This window comes from Schistocerca nitens, unplaced genomic scaffold (genome assembly GCF_023898315.1).
Source record: "Schistocerca nitens isolate TAMUIC-IGC-003100 unplaced genomic scaffold, iqSchNite1.1 HiC_scaffold_384, whole genome shotgun sequence".
Lineage (NCBI taxonomy): Eukaryota > Metazoa > Arthropoda > Insecta > Orthoptera > Acrididae > Schistocerca > Schistocerca nitens.
The window spans coordinates 11,313-29,025 of NW_026045918.1; the positions used below are offsets into that span (position 1 = coordinate 11,313).

General features: G+C 51.1%; 1 protein-coding gene, 5 non-coding genes and 2 pseudogenes across 6 annotated transcripts; all 8 read right to left on the reverse strand.

Annotated features, from left to right (window-relative positions):
- Nucleotides 1-2,955: 2,955 nt before the first annotated feature.
- On the reverse strand, nt 2,956-3,075 carry LOC126230407 (5S ribosomal RNA; annotated as a pseudogene).
- Nucleotides 3,076-8,551: 5,476 nt separating this feature from the next.
- Nucleotides 8,552-9,265, reverse strand: LOC126230399 (ensconsin-like). The gene has a single exon (XM_049942403.1). It carries the CDS (start codon nt 9,263-9,265, stop codon nt 8,552-8,554), a length of 714 nt encoding a protein of 237 aa, XP_049798360.1.
- A 792-nt stretch (nt 9,266-10,057) lies between these two features.
- LOC126230406 (5S ribosomal RNA) lies at nt 10,058-10,175 on the reverse strand (annotated as a pseudogene).
- Nucleotides 10,176-11,421: 1,246 nt separating this feature from the next.
- LOC126230401 (5S ribosomal RNA) lies at nt 11,422-11,540 on the reverse strand. Its single transcript, XR_007544305.1, has one exon. It is a non-coding gene; the product is annotated as a 5S ribosomal RNA (ribosomal RNA).
- Nucleotides 11,541-12,787: 1,247 nt separating this feature from the next.
- On the reverse strand, nt 12,788-12,906 carry LOC126230402 (5S ribosomal RNA). The gene has a single exon (XR_007544306.1). It is a non-coding gene; the product is annotated as a 5S ribosomal RNA (ribosomal RNA).
- A 1,247-nt stretch (nt 12,907-14,153) lies between these two features.
- Nucleotides 14,154-14,272, reverse strand: LOC126230403 (5S ribosomal RNA). Its single transcript, XR_007544307.1, has one exon. It is a non-coding gene; the product is annotated as a 5S ribosomal RNA (ribosomal RNA).
- A 1,248-nt stretch (nt 14,273-15,520) lies between these two features.
- On the reverse strand, nt 15,521-15,639 carry LOC126230404 (5S ribosomal RNA). Its single transcript, XR_007544308.1, has one exon. It is a non-coding gene; the product is annotated as a 5S ribosomal RNA (ribosomal RNA).
- Nucleotides 15,640-16,887: 1,248 nt separating this feature from the next.
- Nucleotides 16,888-17,006, reverse strand: LOC126230405 (5S ribosomal RNA). The gene has a single exon (XR_007544309.1). It is a non-coding gene; the product is annotated as a 5S ribosomal RNA (ribosomal RNA).
- Nucleotides 17,007-17,713: the final 707 nt, after the last annotated feature.

A 17,713-nucleotide genomic window follows, 5' to 3' on the forward strand; every position in this document is an offset into this window, starting at 1 on the left:
TCGCGCGGCGGCACCTCTCCCTACGGAGGTGGTACGCAGAGACTGACTCGCCGACCACGGCGCCCACGGGCTGGCTCCGCCTCACTGGCCCCTCACATTTCTGCCGCAAATCCCGCAGCAACTTTGCTTTAAATTCGCGCAGGGTGGGCAACAGTTCCGGCTGCGCAGTAACGCGCTGCGCGAGCTCGCGCAAACACTGGCGGTAGAAGTCGGCCGTGGCCCGGCGCCACCGTGCCGCATCACGACTAAAATCAATTAAAAATTTTCTGACCGCCGGTTTGGCCACCGCGGTCCACCAGTAAATAGCGGTGGAACCGACCGGTCGGCTCTGCACAAGGTTGTGCCACATATTTAAAAAACTCGTTTTAAAAGAGGGATCATTTAAAATGCTGCAATTCAATTTCCACATATTTTTAACTGACGAACGTGGGCACAAACCTAAATTGAGCTGACAAATGTAACTACAATGGTCGGAGAAAATCACCGGCTGCACATCGGCAGCGACAACGGTATGTGCAAGCTGCGGCGAGACGTAAATCCTGTCTAAACGACTATGTCCGGTAGCGTAAAAATACGTAAAGGCTGTACGGTGGGGGTTGAGAACCCGCCACGTGTCTCGCAGCTGTAAACCAGTAACCAACGTCTTCAGTTCCTCACACCGGTTTGGCCGTGGTTCCTGATCGCGATCGTCAATTACACCATTAAAATCACCCCCGAGGATAAAATTATCTCTATTCTGATATAAAACCTGGCACAGTTCGGTAGCATAAAAATTATTCCGCGCAGGTTTGTCGCCAGAGTGCGCGTAAACATTAACAAACGCGTAACCATTAATTTCACAAACTATGACCCGCCCATTTGGTAAGCATTCGATATTTTGCACTTCGATGTCCGATCGGACTAAAATAGCAGTGCCTGTGCTGTCATCCGCGATGATATTATCGTACGCAGTGAACTCGTGAAAATCGCGGATAAAAGATAATGCTTCAGTGGTCACCTCTTGTAAAAAAGCTACCTGACAACAGCTTTCAGTTAAAAAATTATACAGTGCTATCGCTTTGTGATGGCTACGCATTTTATTAACGTTGACCGTTAGTACCGTAAACTGATTACCAGCAACCATAAAAAAAGAAAACCAGGAAAACACAGATAAAACAATAAAAACACTCACAAGATAAAACGGTAAAATACAAATACAAAAACGACTCAGCATGGGTTGTCGTCGGCGTGCTTAAAAGACGGAATGCCACACTTGAAGTAGTTGTAAATTAATCATCGGGCGGCTCATCACCCCACGCCCCCAGTCGGGTAACAGGTGGTGACGCCCCCGCGACAGACATCGTGGGTAAGTCTCTACTATGTTGTGTTGCTACAGCGTCCTGTGTGACAGGGCGCACACTCGTAACCTGAGGCGGATCTGTCACGGCAGGTTGTGGAACCGATTCACTGGCAGGTAACGCGTCCGATTGATGGATAACAGTTTGCAGATGCCGGACCACTTCGGCCCTGTGCGCTTCCGAGCCCGCAGCCCGGCCGCCGCCAGCACCGCTGCCGTCCGCTCTCGCGCCTACAGCTGATCGGGTCACGTGAGCGGCCGCGCCGGGCCGAACTGCCGCGCCATCGCGCTGCCCCCCCTTACGCCGCTGCCGTTTTGGCTTCCCTTGAGATAGCGGTCTCCCGACAGGCGACGGACTACGCTCTCGCCTCGCGGACGACCGTCGGGAATCGGTCGATGAACTCCTACTTCTGTCACGCCCATCGTGTTCGGGGTCACTGCGCGACCGAACCGACGCACTAACAGAAGAAGACGAGGCTCGTCTTTCGAGAGAGGGGGCACGGTCCACGTGTGCACGGCCTGCCGTGACCACATTCGAAACTCCCGACACCTGTTGTGGGAGGACGAAAACTGTTCTATCTATGTCCGCTAAAGTGACAGACTGATCGACCGCCACAACACTGGAACCGGCTGTGGGGGCGAGCGTCTCGTCGGTGACCAGTTCCGGGACTGAGTCAATGGTCACTGTGGGGGCAACTACCGGGGCGGGTTCGGGTCCCGTGACGGGGGTTGTTGCACGCGCGTCTGTCTCCGGTAGGGCTACCGCGTTTAACATGACGGGATCACTATCGGTTAGCATTGGCACCGTAACAGTAGCAACGGACGCGGCCATAGCTGCTGGAAGGTCGACACGGCGAGCTGCCTGTGGGGGGGCGCCTAAAGCGACCGCCGCCCAACTCATGGGTTCGCTTCCGTGTTCGCCCAGCGGCAGTTGCAAAGGCCCCTTACGCCGCGGGCAATTTTGGCGAAAGTGATCCGGCCGATTACAAAAAGAACACGTTTGCGGTTGCCCACTGTACGTAATAAAGGCACGGTGCCCGGCCATGTAAACAAATGATGGCACATGCTTTCGCACAATCATTCGTACACTTCGCACCCCATTTTCACATTGTATGGGGTACGCGGCAGACCATTTTTCTTTAACAACGGAAAGCACAGTGCCGTAAGGGCCGAGACATCGCGAAATGGTGTCGTTTTTTACTTCAAAAGGCAGATTGAATACCCTGACAGTCCGTATGCCATAACCCGCGTTCGTCACTTTAACGTCACTCAAGGTTTGATTATCGTGCTTAAATTGCCGCACACCATCATTGACATTAACAACCGTATCACAGAGTTCCGAACTACTTAACTTCAAAAAGACGGAATTTAAAAAAGTGTCCAATTGGAGTCCGGAAATGTCACTAGCCGGGATTTTCAAATCATTAAGGATCCAATGATGAATTTCGAAAGCGGTCGGACGAGGGACAGATCGGCTAAATTCGCACTGAATATTATTGTTCCGATCTTCACTTTCCATCGTTGTCAGTACGTACCGTGAAAAATCAGCAAAGCAAGCAAGTCGCCTCGCGAACACCACACGCTGCGGCGCGCTGAACGTAAACACCACGGGCCGGCGGAGCGCAGAGCACCGAGGTGTTGCCAGGCGGGCAGCCAGCCAAGTACTAACCGGGCCCGATGTTGCTTAACTTCGGTGATCGGACGAGAACCGGTGTATTCAACATGGTATGGCCGTTGGCGTCCTTATAACGTAGCCGCACGGCAGAAGAAGCATTCGCCCCTTCTCCCAACACACGCAATCGCCGTTTTCCGTGGCACATTTGACGCAAAGCACGTCCTTCCACCTCGAAGGCGACGCGCAGTGCGGCGCGCCGCCACGTGGGTGAGACGCACAACACAGCACAGCTGCTCGTTGCACCGCCTGTCTATCATTCGTTTGGTTGGTGCGTGCGGCCTCCGACACTCGCGGGCGACGCATCTTGTGGGGCTTGCGCGTGGCCGGGCGGCGGGGGGACCGCGCGGGGTGTGGCAGTGTCCTGCTGGACCGACGGAAGCTTTCTCACCTGCCTGACACACGCCGCGCCGCGCTTTTCAGATATTTGCGTAATTTGCGCGGTGCACTCTCGCCTGTCCCCTCCCCTTCCGTCCCGACTTGTCTCGACTTTGCTCGACTGCCGCTCGCTGCCGCTCGGGTCGCGGTCCATATGACGGCACAAGCACGACAAACATCTGCGAGACGGGCGCGGGCCTGACCGGCGTGTCCGAGACGCCGTGGGCGGCCGTTGGGAGCTACTAGAGCAGCGCTGTGGCGTGCCATGGAAACAAGGACAGAAGACACAGGAGGTTCGACAAAGCATCCAAAACAATAAGCCCCGTCGTATTCCGGAACACTTTCGCCGTTTCATACTGTTTTGTTATTTCCAGAGACACTTTGGAAATCTTCCTAGGCACACTCTTCTTCAAACTGAGTTTCTTAACATCGTACCTTATGCTTAATACAACAGTTTTAAATCACTGTGGAAACATCTTTGTCACATCGCAAAGGCAGCATGAAAAGAGGGCTGGCAGGGGTAGCGACTAAAAAGCAAAAAATGAAGGCAGCCAGAGTTCCCAGGCGGTCACCGATCCGAGTACTAACGTTGTTGCTTGACTTCGGTGATCGGACGAGAACGGCAGATTTTTTTTTTTTTTTCCTTCCTTTTTGTTTATTTATTTACTTTGTGGAATTTACCACTGCTACTAAACAGTAGGCCCTGACGTATTTCAGAACTCATCTGTCGATTCGTAGTGTGTTGTTATTTTCGAGGCGTTCTAGCACTCTTGTTTCGCGCATTCTTGCTCAAACTGAGTTCATTACTGTAGTTTCGTATCTTACGTTTGATACAGTACTTTAAAATGCTTGTGGAAGCATCTTTGTCACACCTGAAAGTTAGTATGAAAAAGAGGCCTCGCAGGTGTGGCGACGTAAAAGTTAAAAAATGAGATAGAGCCAACAGCACCTTTTTTTTTTTTTTTTTTTTTTTTTTTGTAACCAAATCTTTATTTCAGAAATATAAGAAAGAAACAACAAAATAAATCTTCTGCATGTTTGTGCGCTACAGTTTTCTAATTAATTTTTTTTGTTCATCTTTTTATGGTATTTGTTACCCTTATTTATTTTGTAAGATATGTTGTCCATTTGGTAATTTTCCTTTCATTCTTTTCGTTTTTAAGCACTTCGATAAGTTTTTCCTATCTTCGTTACTGAGAGTAGTCCATTGTCATTGCTATATGTTTATGTCCAAGTTTGTTGTGGCAAATAATGACACGACTGGCATTTCTCTGATGTCACAGAGTTATTCACTTGCAATATGCATACAAACAAACAAAACAAAAAAAATGAGCATAGTTATTTAGATACTAATTACATTAATTTATATACATTTAAATTACATATTGCATTTAAGGCATAAAAAGATGGTAGAAACAAAGGAGGTCCGGTTTTAGTTCGGCGTTTAAGCATGCATCACATATTACTTACATGGAAAGACAGATCTGACAGTTGAAGGACGAAGGTGAAAGTAGATATGAGTGCAAAGGTTTATTAGTACATCTTATGACTTTGTGGCACTTAGAAAGAGAAAGAACACTTTAATATGTACCTGTTCTCCGGTGGTGATTGGGAGGTTATAGCACTGAAACACTACACCCTAGGGTGTTCACACAGATAAAACACTTTCTTTTTCTTTTTGCTGCATTTCTTAAAAACACTTTGGCGCACTTCTATTTTCACTTTCTTTTTGGATTTGTACTATCACTGCACTGCACTGCACTGTCGAGGTTGCTGCGGTGCTGTGGGGAGGCTCGCTGGTGGTCGCGTGCCGCCGGGGAAGACGTCCTCGATGGCTGCCTGCAGGGGTATCCGGAGGAAGTTCTGGAAGTTCTCGTCGTACCGCCTTTTCTGCTGGGCTTCCTTATGTTCCTCCCAGAGGTCCATCAGGAAGTCGACGTGGTCCGTCTGCCGCTTCGTCACGATGGCGTGGCCTGTCATGCCGAGAATCCACAGGGTTGCCAGCCTTTTCGGCCTGGGAAATGGTTTGATGTCGGGCGCAGTGATGACTGTAGGTGTTATAGCTCGCTGGTCCGTTCTATTTATTTTTGCCACCATTCTCTGGCACGTTTCCCATATGCTCACCCCGTTTTTACATGTGAAGCGGTGCTCTAATGTGTCGACACAGTTGCATGCTTCACATTTATCTGAATCTCTCAGTTTGATTCTGGCTAATTTTTCGTTTGTTGCTACCGTCTTGTTTACTATTCGGTACCAGCTCGCCTTCACGTGCTTTGGTAGCGTGGGTTCCGTGATGTTTTTCCATATCTGTGGCCAGTTGTGATTGGGGAACTTGTTTTCTATTTTGTTTCTGGCAGGCCTTCCCCTCAGCGCCCTGTATATTTTCCTCGCTGTCCTGTGACTGGGATTTGCCACGGTTGTCAATGCATAGCTCTTGTCTATGTAGTATTGTCTTACGTGGCAAATCTTATACGGGATGTGGCTCGTGTTTATTGGCGGTTCTTCAGATGCAGGTTTCATTTTTCTTATCAGTGCTGCTGTGATGCTTTCTGGGTTCTTCTCCTTGATTTCCAGCGTCCTTTTTAGTAGAAGCGCCGCACATTTCGTTCTTACTTCCACAAGACCGAGTCCTCCTTCCTCTATCGGTAACGAGCATGTTTCCTGCGCCACTTTGAAGATTTCTCTTCGCCACAGGACGTAGTATACGGCTCCCGTGATTGCCCTAGCTATTTCTTTGGGTAAGGTCAGGATCTGTGCCAGGTAGTAGGCTTTCGATAGGATCGTTGTGTTTATGAGGTCTATTCTTTGATGGAGGGTTAGTTTCCTGTTTGAATGCACTCTCGTGAGGCCTCGTATTACATGTAGTGCGTTCCTCCAGTTGTATGTTGCCATTTTTTGTGGGCAAGGCTGCATGAAGATGCCGAGTACTTTGTGGTTCTCGACTACTTCATACCACTGACTCGCTTCATTTATCTGCTTATTCCCAATTGGCAGTAGCACTGTTTTCTTTTTGTTTATTTTTGCACCTGACGCTTCTTCAAAAGTGTGCAGTATTTCTTCCACCGTTTTTATTTCTTCACGTTGTTGGATGAAGATTCCCATGTCATCTGCGTATGCTACGCAAGCCACTGTTTTGTCTTCGACCGTGTAGCCTGCTATGCTATTGGCGATCTTCTTCAATAGCGGATCTAGTGCTACTGCAAAAAGGGCCATTGACAGGGGGCAGCCTTGCCTCACTGACCTGTTAAGCGCTAGGTATTTTGTTGTCCAGCCGTTTATGGCTATTCTGGATTTGCCATTCTTTAGTAGTTTTTCGACGATGCTGTTGAATTTTGGTCCGAATCCTAGTCTTCTTAACGTCTTCATTAAGTAGCTGTGATCGATCCTATCGAAAGCCTTGTTGAAGTCTATGGATATTATTGCTGCTGTATTCCTGTTGGTAGCTGCATGTGCTATCACGTCTCTATAGGTGGAGGTAGCGTTAAGTATACTTCTACCTGGCACTGCACACGTCTGCCACGGACTTATTGTTTTGGTCATTGCAGTCTTCAAGTTGCTTGCGAGGCATTTGGCTATTAATTTATAATCGGCATTCAGGAGCGTGACGGGACGGTAGTCTTCTATTCGTTGGGCTTTTTTCTGTTTCGGTATGAGTATGATGGTCCCATCCGTGAGCTTGGCTGGTATCTCTTCTCCGCCTAAGACCTCATTTACCATCTCCGTCACTTTCCCTCCGATTATGTCCCAGTACTCGATGTAAAACTCGGTCGGGATGCCGTCGGTGCCCGGTGATCTTCCTTTGGCACTGCTCTTGAGGACTGCTCTAACTTCATCTTCGTCGAAGGTCTCCGTCAGTTTTGTTCTGTCTGCCTCCGTCAGCATCCGTGTTGTGGTTTGCAGGATTTTTGTTACTGCTCGTTGCTTTATTTCTTCTTTTTGGAAGAGTTCTTCAAAGTACGTCTCTATGTGTCTTTTGATTTCTGGTTTTGTTTTGAGAGATCGCCCTTCGCCGTCGCGCAGTTCCTTAATGGTCTTGCTCGCCGCCCTTTCCCTCTCCCTGTTGATGTGGTGCAGGGTAGCGGGCTCGTCCTCCACTTCGCCGTACGTTTTACTTCTTGTGATTACACCCCTCAGTTGCTGTTGTTTGATCAGTAGCATTTTTGCTTTGATCCTCCTCACCCTAGGCAGGAAAGATTGGTCGTCTAACGGCGCATTTAGGGCGTCTTTCAGGCACTGTTGATAAAAGTCGGCAGTGTTCCTTCTCCAGAACGCTTTTTCTGCGCAGAACCGAATTAGCAGTCTTCTCAGCGCTGGTTTAGTGCGCATAATCCACCAGTCTATTGTGGTGCTGTGCTCTGCTCTCTGCGCCAAGCATTCCTGCCACGTGGCTGCTATCTCCTTTCTCAGAGCGACGTCTTGCAGGTGGTCTGTGTTTAGCTTCCAGGAGCTTCTTCCCGCCGCCGTCTTCTCTGTTTCCAAACGGATGCTGCACTCGTAGCAGGAGTGGTCTGAAAACATGACTGGGCACACCTCCACTCGCGATATTTTGTCTGCCAAGTCTCTGCTTACGTAAATTCTATCAAGTCTGCTTCTTCCGTTTCTGTAGAAGTATGTGAACTCTGTGAGTGTGGGATTTTTCACTCTCCACGAATCCTCCAGTTTTAAACGTTTAATAAGTTCTTGTAATTCGGCGCACACGTTTGCCACTGGGATCTGATCCTCTTTTGCGATCACACAATTGAAGTCACCACCGATTATGATATTGTTGTTGTTGTGTAGGATAAGTTCACATATTTCTTCATTAAAGAAGTCGCTCCTGGCTCTCTTGTTGTTTGTGCCTGACGGTGCGTATATGTTCACAACTAACGTGCCCTCTATTTTGATCGCAATTCCTCGGCCGTTTGATAACATCTTGGGTTCGTCAGTTTCTATTCCATGTCTGACCATTATCGCGGTGCCGCACCTCGTTTCTGGGTCTATGTTTGTGTAGATGTCGAACCCCGGTATCCGTTCTATCGCCGTCGATGTCACTTCTTGCAAAAGCGCTACGTCTGCGGCTCTGTGTCTTAAGAACTGTGCGAGGGCGTCTATCTTTACTGCTGTAGTCATTTTATTTACATTACAAGTGATTATCCGGTATGAGTTTATTGCCAGCCTATCCATTTCTATTGCCCGTCAGAGCTATCGTCAGAGTCCGTGTGCTGCAGTTGTGGCCGATCTGGCCTGCTTTGCCTCCTCTCCTGTGAGGAACTGGAATTTTGCCTTTTCCTTTCCTTTTTGTTTCCTGTTTTGTTTGCCGTTTTGTTTGTCGTTTCTGTGTCTTCTTCTGTGTTCCGTTGTTTCCCCTTGGCTTTTTCTCCGCTCCTCTTCTTGGAGGTGGTTGCGGCGACGTCATCTTCTTGGTTTAATTTCAGTATCTTTTTAAGTTGATTCACGTTTTCTCTTATCTTCTTCTCTCGTGCCTGTTCGTGTGTGGCTGGAGTTCCACTTTCATTTTCTGCTTTTTCAGTTTCCATCATTTCTATTTCTCGTTCTGGTTCTTTTTCCTTTCTCGCTTGCTTCGCCAGCGTTTTGTGTGTACGCGCCGTCTTGGGCTGTACTTGCTGTTCGGCCTCGTCCGAGCTGCCGTCGCTAATCTTCCTTTTGTCGGCGCTTCCGGGTGCTGGGCCGGCGGCCGGCTCGGGGCCGGGGGTGGCCGGGGCAGCGAGCTGGGGCGCGGGTTCTGTGGCCTCCTCCTCCTCCTCCATTGTGTCCAGTTCGGCTGTATCGGCAGCTGGGCCCGCCGTGGCAGGCTCGTTACCGTTACTGTCCTCTCCCTGTGGCTGTGGGGCAGCGTCCGCTATTCTCAGCGACGGAAAATCTGCGTTGAGATTCATCATCGCGCCTGCGTACGTATTCTCTCTAGGAAGCTGTACCGGCCGTTTTCGTGGGCAGTCGTTCCTCATGTGATCCGTGGCGTGACAAATGGAACACGTCTGAGGTTGGCCTGTGTACGAGACGAAGCCTCTGTGCCCGCATACGTTGATGAACGACGGAATGTGTTTCCTTAGGTCCATTTTTACGGTGCGCACACCCGAGTCAACCTGAATGCGGTATGCACTCGACCACTTGTCTCTAGATATCCCGAAAACGTTTCCGTATAGTCTGCAGGTTTTTACAATTTCTTCGTCAGGGACTTCGAAAGGCAGATTGTATATTTTTATGTTCCTGATCCCGTAACCAGAATGCTGGATCGTGACGTCACTTGTGGTTCCGTCCCTATTTTTGAACTTCCAGATGCCCCTGTTTAGATTTACTACTCTATCAATTTCCGCGGCATTTCCGATTTTCACAAACAGTGTGTTCAAAATAAAGTCCAGTTGTAGTCCCTCGATTTCCTCTGCTGGTACTTTCACATCGTCAATGATCCAATTGTGAATTTCAAACGCGTTCGGTCTTTCACCATTCTTATCGAAAGTACACTGGATAGTGTCCCTCCTGTTTGCCGTTGATGCCATGTTTTCCAAAAATAACCGGTCAATAAAATAAAGAACTTATACTCGCCAAAGCAGCGACGGCGGCACGCTGTCCACCTCGGGCAGCGGGCAGCGGGCGCGGTGCGGGGACGGTCTCGTGGCCGGCCGGCGACGGCGGGACGGCCGGGATATCCTCTGCTACCTGCGACGCACAATAGCGAGCGGCACACGTGTTCACAGGCGGGCAGCCAGCCAAGTACTAACCGGGCCCGATGTTGCTTAACTTCGGTGATCGGACGAGAACCGGTGTATTCAACATGGTATGGCCGTTGGCGTCCTTATAACGTAGCCGCACGGCAGAAGAAGCATTCGCCCCTTCTCCCAACACACGCAATCGCCGTTTTCCGTGGCACATTTGACGCAAAGCACGTCCTTCCACCTCGAAGGCGACGCGCAGTGCGGCGCGCCGCCACGTGGGTGAGACGCACAACACAGCACAGCTGCTCGTTGCACCGCCTGTCTATCATTCGTTTGGTTGGTGCGTGCGGCCTCCGACACTCGCGGGCGACGCATCTTGTGGGGCTTGCGCGTGGCCGGGCGGCGGGGGGACCGCGCGGGGTGTGGCAGTGTCCTGCTGGACCGACGGAAGCTTTCTCACCTGCCTGACACACGCCGCGCCGCGCTTTTCAGATATTTGCGTAATTTGCGCGGTGCACTCTCGCCTGTCCCCTCCCCTTCCGTCCCGACTTGTCTCGACTTTGCTCGACTGCCGCTCGCTGCCGCTCGGGTCGCGGTCCATATGACGGCACAAGCACGACAAACATCTGCGAGACGGGCGCGGGCCTGACCGGCGTGTCCGAGACGCCGTGGGCGGCCGTTGGGAGCTACTAGAGCAGCGCTGTGGCGTGCCATGGAAACAAGGACAGAAGACACAGGAGGTTCGACAAAGCATCCAAAACAATAAGCCCCGTCGTATTCCGGAACACTTTCGCCGTTTCATACTGTTTTGTTATTTCCAGAGACACTTTGGAAATCTTCCTAGGCACACTCTTCTTCAAACTGAGTTTCTTAACATCGTACCTTATGCTTAATACAACAGTTTTAAATCACTGTGGAAACATCTTTGTCACATCGCAAAGGCAGCATGAAAAGAGGGCTGGCAGGGGTAGCGACTAAAAAGCAAAAAATGAAGGCAGCCAGAGTTCCCAGGCGGTCACCGATCCGAGTACTAACGTTGTTGCTTGACTTCGGTGATCGGACGAGAACGGCAGATTTTTTTTTTTTTCCTTCCTTTTTGTTTATTTATTTACTTTGTGGAATTTACCACTGCTACTAAACAGTAGGCCCTGACGTATTTCAGAACTCATCTGTCGATTCGTAGTGTGTTGTTATTTTCGAGGCGTTCTAGCACTCTTGTTTCGCGCATTCTTGCTCAAACTGAGTTCATTACTGTAGTTTCGTATCTTACGTTTGATACAGTACTTTAAAATGCTTGTGGAAGCATCTTTGTCACACCTGAAAGTTAGTATGAAAAAGAGGCCTCGCAGGTGTGGCGACGTAAAAGTTAAAAAATGAGATAGAGCCAACAGCACCCGGTGTTCCCAGGCGGTCACCCATCCAAGTACTAACCGGGCCCGATGTTGCTTAACTTCGGTGATCGGACGAGAACCGGTGTATTCAACATGGTATGGCCGTTGGCGTCCTTATAACGTAGCCGCACGGCAGAAGAAGCATTCGCCCCTTCTCCCAACACACGCAATCGCCGTTTTCCGTGGCACATTTGACGCAAAGCACGTCCTTCCACCTCGAAGGCGACGCGCAGTGCGGCGCGCCGCCACGTGGGTGAGACGCACAACACAGCACAGCTGCTCGTTGCACCGCCTGTCTATCATTCGTTTGGTTGGTGCGTGCGGCCTCCGACACTCGCGGGCGACGCATCTTGTGGGGCTTGCGCGTGGCCGGGCGGCGGGGGGACCGCGCGGGGTGTGGCAGTGTCCTGCTGGACCGACGGAAGCTTTCTCACCTGCCTGACACACGCCGCGCCGCGCTTTTCAGATATTTGCGTAATTTGCGCGGTGCACTCTCGCCTGTCCCCTCCCCTTCCGTCCCGACTTGTCTCGACTTTGCTCGACTGCCGCTCGCTGCCGCTCGGGTCGCGGTCCATATGACGGCACAAGCACGACAAACATCTGCGAGACGGGCGCGGGCCTGACCGGCGTGTCCGAGACGCCGTGGGCGGCCGTTGGGAGCTACTAGAGCAGCGCTGTGGCGTGCCATGGAAACAAGGACAGAAGACACAGGAGGTTCGACAAAGCATCCAAAACAATAAGCCCCGTCGTATTCCGGAACACTTTCGCCGTTTCATACTGTTTTGTTATTTCCAGAGACACTTTGGAAATCTTCCTAGGCACACTCTTCTTCAAACTGAGTTTCTTAACATCGTACCTTATGCTTAATACAACAGTTTTAAATCACTGTGGAAACATCTTTGTCACATCGCAAAGGCAGCATGAAAAGAGGGCTGGCAGGGGTAGCGACTAAAAAGCAAAAAATGAAGGCAGCCAGAGTTCCCAGGCGGTCACCGATCCGAGTACTAACGTTGTTGCTTGACTTCGGTGATCGGACGAGAACGGCAGATTTTTTTTTTTTTTCCTTCCTTTTTGTTTATTTATTTACTTTGTGGAATTTACCACTGCTACTAAACAGTAGGCCCTGACGTATTTCAGAACTCATCTGTCGATTCGTAGTGTGTTGTTATTTTCGAGGCGTTCTAGCACTCTTGTTTCGCGCATTCTTGCTCAAACTGAGTTCATTACTGTAGTTTCGTATCTTACGTTTGATACAGTACTTTAAAATGCTTGTGGAAGCATCTTTGTCACACCTGAAAGTTAGTATGAAAAAGAGGCCTCGCAGGTGTGGCGACGTAAAAGTTAAAAAATGAGATAGAGCCAACAGCACCCGGTGTTCCCAGGCGGTCACCCATCCAAGTACTAACCGGGCCCGATGTTGCTTAACTTCGGTGATCGGACGAGAACCGGTGTATTCAACATGGTATGGCCGTTGGCGTCCTTATAACGTAGCCGCACGGCAGAAGAAGCATTCGCCCCTTCTCCCAACACACGCAATCGCCGTTTTCCGTGGCACATTTGACGCAAAGCACGTCCTTCCACCTCGAAGGCGACGCGCAGTGCGGCGCGCCGCCACGTGGGTGAGACGCACAACACAGCACAGCTGCTCGTTGCACCGCCTGTCTATCATTCGTTTGGTTGGTGCGTGCGGCCTCCGACACTCGCGGGCGACGCATCTTGTGGGGCTTGCGCGTGGCCGGGCGGCGGGGGGACCGCGCGGGGTGTGGCAGTGTCCTGCTGGACCGACGGAAGCTTTCTCACCTGCCTGACACACGCCGCGCCGCGCTTTTCAGATATTTGCGTAATTTGCGCGGTGCACTCTCGCCTGTCCCCTCCCCTTCCGTCCCGACTTGTCTCGACTTTGCTCGACTGCCGCTCGCTGCCGCTCGGGTCGCGGTCCATATGACGGCACAAGCACGACAAACATCTGCGAGACGGGCGCGGGCCTGACCGGCGTGTCCGAGACGCCGTGGGCGGCCGTTGGGAGCTACTAGAGCAGCGCTGTGGCGTGCCATGGAAACAAGGACAGAAGACACAGGAGGTTCGACAAAGCATCCAAAACAATAAGCCCCGTCGTATTCCGGAACACTTTCGCCGTTTCATACTGTTTTGTTATTTCCAGAGACACTTTGGAAATCTTCCTAGGCACACTCTTCTTCAAACTGAGTTTCTTAACATCGTACCTTATGCTTAATACAACAGTTTTAAATCACTGTGGAAACATCTTTGTCACATCGCAAAGGCAGCATGAAAAGAGGGCTGGCAGGGGTAGCGACTAAAAAGCAAAAAATGAAGGCAGCCAGAGTTCCCAGGCGGTCACCGATCCGAGTACTAACGTTGTTGCTTGACTTCGGTGATCGGACGAGAACGGCAGATTTTTTTTTTTTTTCCTTCCTTTTTGTTTATTTATTTACTTTGTGGAATTTACCACTGCTACTAAACAGTAGGCCCTGACGTATTTCAGAACTCATCTGTCGATTCGTAGTGTGTTGTTATTTTCGAGGCGTTCTAGCACTCTTGTTTCGCGCATTCTTGCTCAAACTGAGTTCATTACTGTAGTTTCGTATCTTACGTTTGATACAGTACTTTAAAATGCTTGTGGAAGCATCTTTGTCACACCTGAAAGTTAGTATGAAAAAGAGGCCTCGCAGGTGTGGCGACGTAAAAGTTAAAAAATGAGATAGAGCCAACAGCACCCGGTGTTCCCAGGCGGTCACCCATCCAAGTACTAACCGGGCCCGATGTTGCTTAACTTCGGTGATCGGACGAGAACCGGTGTATTCAACATGGTATGGCCGTTGGCGTCCTTATAACGTAGCCGCACGGCAGAAGAAGCATTCGCCCCTTCTCCCAACACACGCAATCGCCGTTTTCCGTGGCACATTTGACGCAAAGCACGTCCTTCCACCTCGAAGGCGACGCGCAGTGCGGCGCGCCGCCACGTGGGTGAGACGCACAACACAGCACAGCTGCTCGTTGCACCGCCTGTCTATCATTCGTTTGGTTGGTGCGTGCGGCCTCCGACACTCGCGGGCGACGCATCTTGTGGGGCTTGCGCGTGGCCGGGCGGCGGGGGGACCGCGCGGGGTGTGGCAGTGTCCTGCTGGACCGACGGAAGCTTTCTCACCTGCCTGACACACGCCGCGCCGCGCTTTTCAGATATTTGCGTAATTTGCGCGGTGCACTCTCGCCTGTCCCCTCCCCTTCCGTCCCGACTTGTCTCGACTTTGCTCGACTGCCGCTCGCTGCCGCTCGGGTCGCGGTCCATATGACGGCACAAGCACGACAAACATCTGCGAGACGGGCGCGGGCCTGACCGGCGTGTCCGAGACGCCGTGGGCGGCCGTTGGGAGCTACTAGAGCAGCGCTGTGGCGTGCCATGGAAACAAGGACAGAAGACACAGGAGGTTCGACAAAGCATCCAAAACAATAAGCCCCGTCGTATTCCGGAACACTTTCGCCGTTTCATACTGTTTTGTTATTTCCAGAGACACTTTGGAAATCTTCCTAGGCACACTCTTCTTCAAACTGAGTTTCTTAACATCGTACCTTATGCTTAATACAACAGTTTTAAATCACTGTGGAAACATCTTTGTCACATCGCAAAGGCAGCATGAAAAGAGGGCTGGCAGGGGTAGCGACTAAAAAGCAAAAAATGAAGGCAGCCAGAGTTCCCAGGCGGTCACCGATCCGAGTACTAACGTTGTTGCTTGACTTCGGTGATCGGACGAGAACGGCAGATTTTTTTTTTTTTTTCCTTCCTTTTTGTTTATTTATTTACTTTGTGGAATTTACCACTGCTACTAAACAGTAGGCCCTGACGTATTTCAGAACTCATCTGTCGATTCGTAGTGTGTTGTTATTTTCGAGGCGTTCTAGCACTCTTGTTTCGCGCATTCTTGCTCAAACTGAGTTCATTACTGTAGTTTCGTATCTTACGTTTGATACAGTACTTTAAAATGCTTGTGGAAGCATCTTTGTCACACCTGAAAGTTAGTATGAAAAAGAGGCCTCGCAGGTGTGGCGACGTAAAAGTTAAAAAATGAGATAGAGCCAACAGCACCCGGTGTTCCCAGGCGGTCACCCATCCAAGTACTAACCGGGCCCGATGTTGCTTAACTTCGGTGATCGGACGAGAACCGGTGTATTCAACATGGTATGGCCGTTGGCGTCCTTATAACGTAGCCGCACGGCAGAAGAAGCATTCGCCCCTTCTCCCAACACACGCAATCGCCGTTTTCCGTGGCACATTTGACGCAAAGCACGTCCTTCCACCTCGAAGGCGACGCGCAGTGCGGCGCGCCGCCACGTGGGTGAGACGCACAACACAGCACAGCTGCTCGTTGCACCGCCTGTCTATCATTCGTTTGGTTGGTGCGTGCGGCCTCCGACACTCGCGGGCGACGCATCTTGTGGGGCTTGCGCGTGGCCGGGCGGCGGGGGGACCGCGCGGGGTGTGGCAGTGTCCTGCTGGACCGACGGAAGCTTTCTCACCTGCCTGACACACGCCGCGCCGCGCTTTTCAGATATTTGCGTAATTTGCGCGGTGCACTCTCGCCTGTCCCCTCCCCTTCCGTCCCGACTTGTCTCGACTTTGCTCGACTGCCGCTCGCTGCCGCTCGGGTCGCGGTCCATATGACGGCACAAGCACGACAAACATCTGCGAGACGGGCGCGGGCCTGACCGGCGTGTCCGAGACGCCGTGGGCGGCCGTTGGGAGCTACTAGAGCAGCGCTGTGGCGTGCCATGGAAACAAGGACAGAAGACACAGGAGGTTCGACAAAGCATCCAAAACAATAAGCCCCGTCGTATTCCGGAACACTTTCGCCGTTTCATACTGTTTTGTTATTTCCAGAGACACTTTGGAAATCTTCCTAGGCACACTCTTCTTCAAACTGAGTTTCTTAACATCGTACCTTATGCTTAATACAACAGTTTTAAATCACTGTGGAAACATCTTTGTCACATCGCAAAGGCAGCATGAAAAGAGGGCTGGCAGGGGTAGCGACTAAAAAGCAAAAAATGAAGGCAGCCAGAGTTCCCAGGCGGTCACCGATCCGAGTACTAACGTTGTTGCTTGACTTCGGTGATCGGACGAGAACGGCAGATTTTTTTTTTTTTTTCCTTCCTTTTTGTTTATTTATTTACTTTGTGGAATTTACCACTGCTACTAAACAGTAGGCCCTGACGTATTTCAGAACTCATCTGTCGATTCGTAGTGTGTTGTTATTTTCGAGGCGTTCTAGCACTCTTGTTTCGCGCATTCTTGCTCAAACTGAGTTCATTACTGTAGTTTCGTATCTTACGTTTGATACAGTACTTTAAAATGCTTGTGGAAGCATCTTTGTCACACCTGAAAGTTAGTATGAAAAAGAGGCCTCGCAGGTGTGGCGACGTAAAAGTTAAAAAATGAGATAGAGCCAACAGCACCCGGTGTTCCCAGGCGGTCACCCATCCAAGTACTAACCGGGCCCGATGTTGCTTAACTTCGGTGATCGGACGAGAACCGGTGTATTCAACATGGTATGGCCGTTGGCGTCCTTATAACGTAGCCGCACGGCAGAAGAAGCATTCGCCCCTTCTCCCAACACACGCAATCGCCGTTTTCCGTGGCACATTTGACGCAAAGCACGTCCTTCCACCTCGAAGGCGACGCGCAGTGCGGCGCGCCGCCACGTGGGTGAGACGCACAACACAGCACAGCTGCTCGTTGCACCGCCTGTCTATCATTCGTTTGGTTGGTGCGTGCGGCCTCCGACACTCGCGGGCGACGCATCTTGTGGGGCTTGCGCGTGGCCGGGCGGCGGGGGGACCGCGCGGGGTGTGGCAGTGTCCTGCTGGACCGACGGAAGCTTTCTCACCTGCCTGACACACGCCGCGCCGCGCTTTTCAGATATTTGCGTAATTTGCGCGGTGCACTCTCGCCTGTCCCCTCCCCTTCCGTCCCGACTTGTCTCGACTTTGCTCGACTGCCGCTCGCTGCCGCTCGGGTCGCGGTCCATATGACGGCACAAGCACGACAAACATCTGCGAGACGGGCGCGGGCCTGACCGGCGTGTCCGAGACGCCGTGGGCGGCCGTTGGGAGCTACTAGAGCAGCGCTGTGGCGTGCCATGGAAACAAGGACAGAAGACACAGGAGGTTCGACAAAGCATCCAAAACAATAAGCCCCGTCGTATTCCGGAACACTTTCGCCGTTTCATACTGTTTTGTTATTTCCAGAGACACTTTGGAAATCTTCCTA